Source organism: Silene latifolia, chromosome 9, assembly GCF_048544455.1.
Source record: "Silene latifolia isolate original U9 population chromosome 9, ASM4854445v1, whole genome shotgun sequence".
Lineage (NCBI taxonomy): Eukaryota > Viridiplantae > Streptophyta > Magnoliopsida > Caryophyllales > Caryophyllaceae > Silene > Silene latifolia.
The window spans coordinates 221,948,516-221,953,353 of record NC_133534.1 but is presented as its reverse complement, the minus strand read 5'-3'; the positions used below and the strand labels follow the sequence as shown (position 1 = coordinate 221,953,353).

Sequence of the window (4,838 nt, the reverse complement as noted above, 5' to 3'; positions counted from 1 at the left end):
GAAGCATCAAAGGAAGGGTGAAGAACAAGCATTGAAGAAATATCATGAAGAAGCCTTCCAAGGATCAAGCAAGCAACGATTGAAAAACGCACTCCAGCAGCTTTCTCGCACGGTGCGAGTTTCCTGCTCCCATTTCTCGCACCGTGCGAGTTTTCTGGGTTCTACTCCGTTTTGTATTACGGGCTTCTCCCATGTTAAGCCCACGGTTATTAGGTTATGTTAGACTATATATAGTGTGTTTTCCTCTAGGTTAACACATCTTATGCTTATTTTGATTAATCAAGTTGTAATTTTGGGGTATTATTCATCTTTTGATTGGGTTTAGATCTACTATGGAGAACTAATCTCCTCATCTTAATCCGGCTCAAAGGTGTAATCTTTGGTTGTAAGACTACTTAATCTTTCCTTAATTTTCATTATCATTGTTAATCCTTTGTGTTTATTGTTTGAATTTTGGAAACCTTGTTTACATTGAGTAATTAAGTGTGATTTCCTTGTTGCTTAATTAATCAAGTTCCTTAATTTATTTTTGTTGGGATTATTAAGTGTGATTTCCTTGTAATCTCATCTTTGCAACACCTTGTTATTATGCTAATGAATGCGATTTCTTCTTGGCTTAATTAGAATGTAAAGGATTAACTTGTAATTAGGCATTAATCGTGATTTCATTGTGTCTAATTACCCTTATTGAATCTCTAGTGCTTTTATCTTCTTATTAATTTAACCAATGTATGTGATTTCTACTTGGTAGGATTGATAAGTTGGGTTATTTGATTAAGTGTGATTTCCTTGTCATTTAATCATTATTAAGGAGATTTAGGAGAATAATCTCCACAATAAGGTGATAATATTAATTAGAAGGATTGATTGAGTGGTTTTATCAACTAAAGTGTCTCACTTTAATGAGTCGGATTAAGTCTCTCTTAAATTTGATAAATTTCCATCTTAAAACTTGATTGCTTGATTACTTGTTGCTCACTCTTGTTTGAATATTGTTTTGTTTTTGTTACTTTTGAAAACCAAACCAAACCCCCCCTTTTTCCATACTTGTTTGTAGTTTAATTTGTCACAATTGTTCTAGTTGTTCTTTTGAATTCACCATTGCAAAACCCCCCTTCTCTTGGGTTCGATCCCATTGCTTGCTACTTTACTAGTTTAGAATTAGTATTAATTAGTACGTATTGTGGTATATAAATTGTTAATTTGGCCGTCTTGTATAGCGACATTTTAGGCGTGTCAATACACCCTCCATTCAACTCCACATTATAAGTTTGCTTTTTCACGTTTGCCAACGAGTGTTACGCGGTAAATATCTTTAGCTACGTATTTGCAAAAAAATTTAAAGTTAGATATTCTTAATGTAATCCTAAAGACAAATCAAATAAGATCTCACATGAATATATTTTCACTTATATATCGGGAGAAAATCGACATTGAATGTTCACTTGTGAATAATGTACAAAAGAGAAACTTGTAATGTGGAGTTGAATGGAGGGAGTATAATTTTTTAAATTGCCTATGACTAACGTTTAAAATTTCGACTCCTAAAAAACAATGTGGCGGAGATATTAATAATGAGAGTGAGTATGTTATAAAACTATGTACATCCTATTCTCAAAATGAGTTACCCATGTACGACACAAGCTCACATGTAATTGGTAGTTCGACACTTACTTTGTAGATATACATCCACCTTAAATTAAATGGGTGAGGTGTAGATGAGTTTTTTATTTTTATTTTTTAGAATTCAGGGTATAGTGTGAGATATAGATATTTGTCTATCACCCACTTAACTATCCTATGAATATCCTAAATTCATTTATAATTAATGTTAAAAAAAGTATGTATTCAAAATGAATTACAGAAATTTTATGATGGAAAAATAAAATAAAAATACATTATAAATGAAAAATCAAAATTTGACACTTTATTTGTTTTTCTCTCTTCTCCGCTACTATTATTACACCAATGACAGATAGATATAATCTTATCATAGAGATTTATATCATCAATCATTATAACTTGGTGACATTAGTCACACTATATAATTAGTATTCAATTTTAAGTTATTGTTTACCACGACCGACTTGAGGTTTGTAATTTGATTTAAAAATTACTCATTTTAATATTATGAAATTTTATCTTCACAAAACTTTGTCGTTTTGGCCTTTTGATTTTAAAGGTCAAACTATCTAATGAGTGCCCTTTTCACCCACTTTACTCTGTGGCTAAATAAATGAAATAATATTAGGTGGACGATGATGGGATGTGAATGAAATAAAACTAAATGGAATGCATAATGTATACGACTTCGCACTTCGGGTTTGTAATTTGATTTGTATGTCTATTTTGTCGACTTAAAACTCGTGTAATTAAGTGTTTGAGTGATTTTGATACTAAAAACTCTTTATTTGCATACACTTTGAACAAGGTATTAAAAGCAACCGTGTATGATTGAAAGTGTAAGAGTAGTGTCATTATTCAAAGTTTGAAACTTTTCTATTACTTGTAATTATATTGCTATTATTACAGATATTTCATACAGAATGATGCATTATCATCAGTGGAAATGGTGTTAACACCTAATTAAAGAAGAGTACAAGCAGTCTGGTAGCGTAGGCATCGTCTTCATCCGGGCGGGATAGTAGCATATGCCCGCCCACCAAATATCGGATCCACATATTCATAGTAGTCTGCTCCATCTTTGTCCAATCTGAACTCAACCACATTCCAATCAGTTGGCCCTATCGACCCGGCGTCCACAAATACCTGCATTTCACTCATCAGAATAATAATGGATTTTATTTTTATTCTGACAAAAAATAAACTAAGCAAAATGGAAGTATATACTCGTATATTATATACCTTGTTATTGACAGCATCAAAAGCGACAACCCACCTACGAGCAGGGGGTTCCTCAGCATCGGTGTACACCAAACCTGCTTTGGAACCATTGGGGACCACTCCTTGATGCTCGAACTTCTGATGATTTGGGTTGGACCACTCGAGGACCTTAGGGTACGGTGGGTTACCTGGAGCACCGGACCAATTGTGTTGGTCATAAAGCCCCAGGTTTGTATGGGCATCCTTGTGACCATTCCACATAAAACCACGTGTATGTAAAGTGGCCTTAGTCGGAAGCGGAACCACTCCTTTTTTGTCCCAACCTGCTGTTTTTTTCATCGCTTCAATCACCTCTTTCACTATAGCTCTGTCTTCGTCGGTGAACTGAGCTTGCGCTGTCGCCATTTTCTCCTAACTAATTTACCATTAACGTCTTAGTATTCGAATAACACGGTTGTATGGTACGCAACAATAACTTCTTATGTCAAATATTTGATTTGATGATGGCCATACGATCGAACAAGTAACGATGTTGTATCATACAACACAGTTTGTGATATAAGATTAACAACAGCTTTATGGTGTTCATTTACTTTTAGCCGTGACCTTGTCACCATGTTCGAGCTTTGATTATTGATTTATCAAAATATATGAAATGATGCAATAAAAAAAAATTGTCATGTTTTATTTTGCAAAAAAACTATTTTAATATTTCCAATTACTATTGTTAAAAGATTAAATTTTTTTATATTAAGAGAAAAATATGGGAGTGATTTTCTTTTGGTATAAATGAAACAAGGGGAGTTTCTCAAAAAAAAAAAAAAAAATGAAACAAGGCAGAGTTAGGACTATCACTCGTAAAAAGGAGATAGAATCATAGAGCTCACTTCATCTGATAGAAAGTTTGTTAATGGGAGATACCCATAAGCGAATGAACTACATAAACTTCTTATCAAAGTCTCTTGGTATGTTTTTTTTTTTTTTATGACGAGAGAACTATAGCCGCTATTGGAGCAGCTAATAGACTATACAATCAGTTAGAATCTACGCTATATATTAAAGATTCCGAGTTTTGTTTTAAAGAATCCGAATTATATATCATAAAATTTCTGAACTCACTCACTTAAGTAAAAAAAAAAAAATAAACTTTAAGAAAAATCAAAAAAATTACACATAAGCTCAGTTAGATATAAGCATAAGCTCGATGCTAATATACAAGAAGAATTGTTATATGAATCATCTCAACCAAAACCTTGAGGTGATGGTTAATACCCAACTATTATATTTATATCTTATACTGTCTCCTCACTCGAGGGCTCATTGAGCTCGAAGAGTGGTTAGTGCACAGGCTCCCCGTACCATGGACTGAAATTCCAGTTCGTGAGTTATTGGAGGCAAGGTTCTGATACCATCTCAACTAAAAGCTTAAGCCGATGGTTGGAGTCCCAAGATCTATTTTATATTCTAACAAGAATGTTTTTGATTAAATTTAAATCTGAGACACCTTTAAAAGTTTCACCCAAGTTTTAACCACTAAACTCTATCCAATTTTTTAAAATATTTTAGAATAAAGAAAACTTCACAAAATAAGAATTATTTGATGGTAGAAACCAACATGATTAGATGAAGAGTAGCGTTACCTTAGTATAACACGATAAAACTTCAATGTATTCCACTACTATGGCCTGTTTCTTTTTTCCGGCTTTTTAGAGCCGAATCAACCGAATCAATCGAATCGAATGGAGCCCAAATCGAATCGAATCGAGCCGAATCGAATCGAATGGAGCCAATCGAATCGAATCAATCAATCAATGGAGCCGAGCCGATCGAATCGAATAGAATAATAGAATAATGAATCGAATCGAATCGAAATAATCATATTAATATTAATAATAATAATAATATTTAATATTATTGTTATTATCAACTTTACTAATAATAATATTCATAGTATAATACTATTTATACTAAAATTAATATTTTTAAGAAAAAAA

General features: G+C 32.7%; 1 protein-coding gene across 3 annotated transcripts; it reads right to left on the bottom strand.

Moving 5' to 3' along the window:
• Positions 1 to 2,487: 2,487 nt before the first annotated feature.
• On the bottom strand, positions 2,488 to 4,527 carry LOC141598517 (uncharacterized). Of its 3 annotated transcripts, none has more exons than XM_074418198.1 (3): positions 4,485 to 4,527; positions 2,866 to 3,259; positions 2,488 to 2,769 (listed from the first exon to the last, which is right to left on the bottom strand). In XM_074418198.1, exons 2-3 carry the CDS (start codon positions 3,247 to 3,249, stop codon positions 2,629 to 2,631), a joined length of 525 nt encoding a protein of 174 aa, XP_074274299.1. In that variant the 5' UTR covers positions 3,250 to 3,259; positions 4,485 to 4,527; the 3' UTR covers positions 2,488 to 2,628. The 3 variants fall into 3 exon arrangements, with proteins under 3 accessions (XP_074274299.1, XP_074274297.1, XP_074274298.1); XM_074418196.1 differs by having other exon boundaries at positions 2,866 to 3,255; positions 4,485 to 4,521; XM_074418197.1 differs by lacking the exon at positions 4,485 to 4,527 and having other exon boundaries at positions 2,866 to 3,336.
• Positions 4,528 to 4,838: the final 311 nt, after the last annotated feature.

Excerpts from the sequence above, each read along its gene's own strand:
- LOC141598517 (XM_074418198.1), bottom strand. The coding sequence starts at position 3,249 with ATGGCGACAGCGCAAGCTCAGTTCACCGACGAAGACAGAGCTATAGTG. Across the intron at positions 2,770-2,865 it reads TTGATGCTGTCAATAACAAG|GTATTTGTGGACGCCGGGTC; the intron begins GTATATAATATA and ends AGTGAAATGCAG.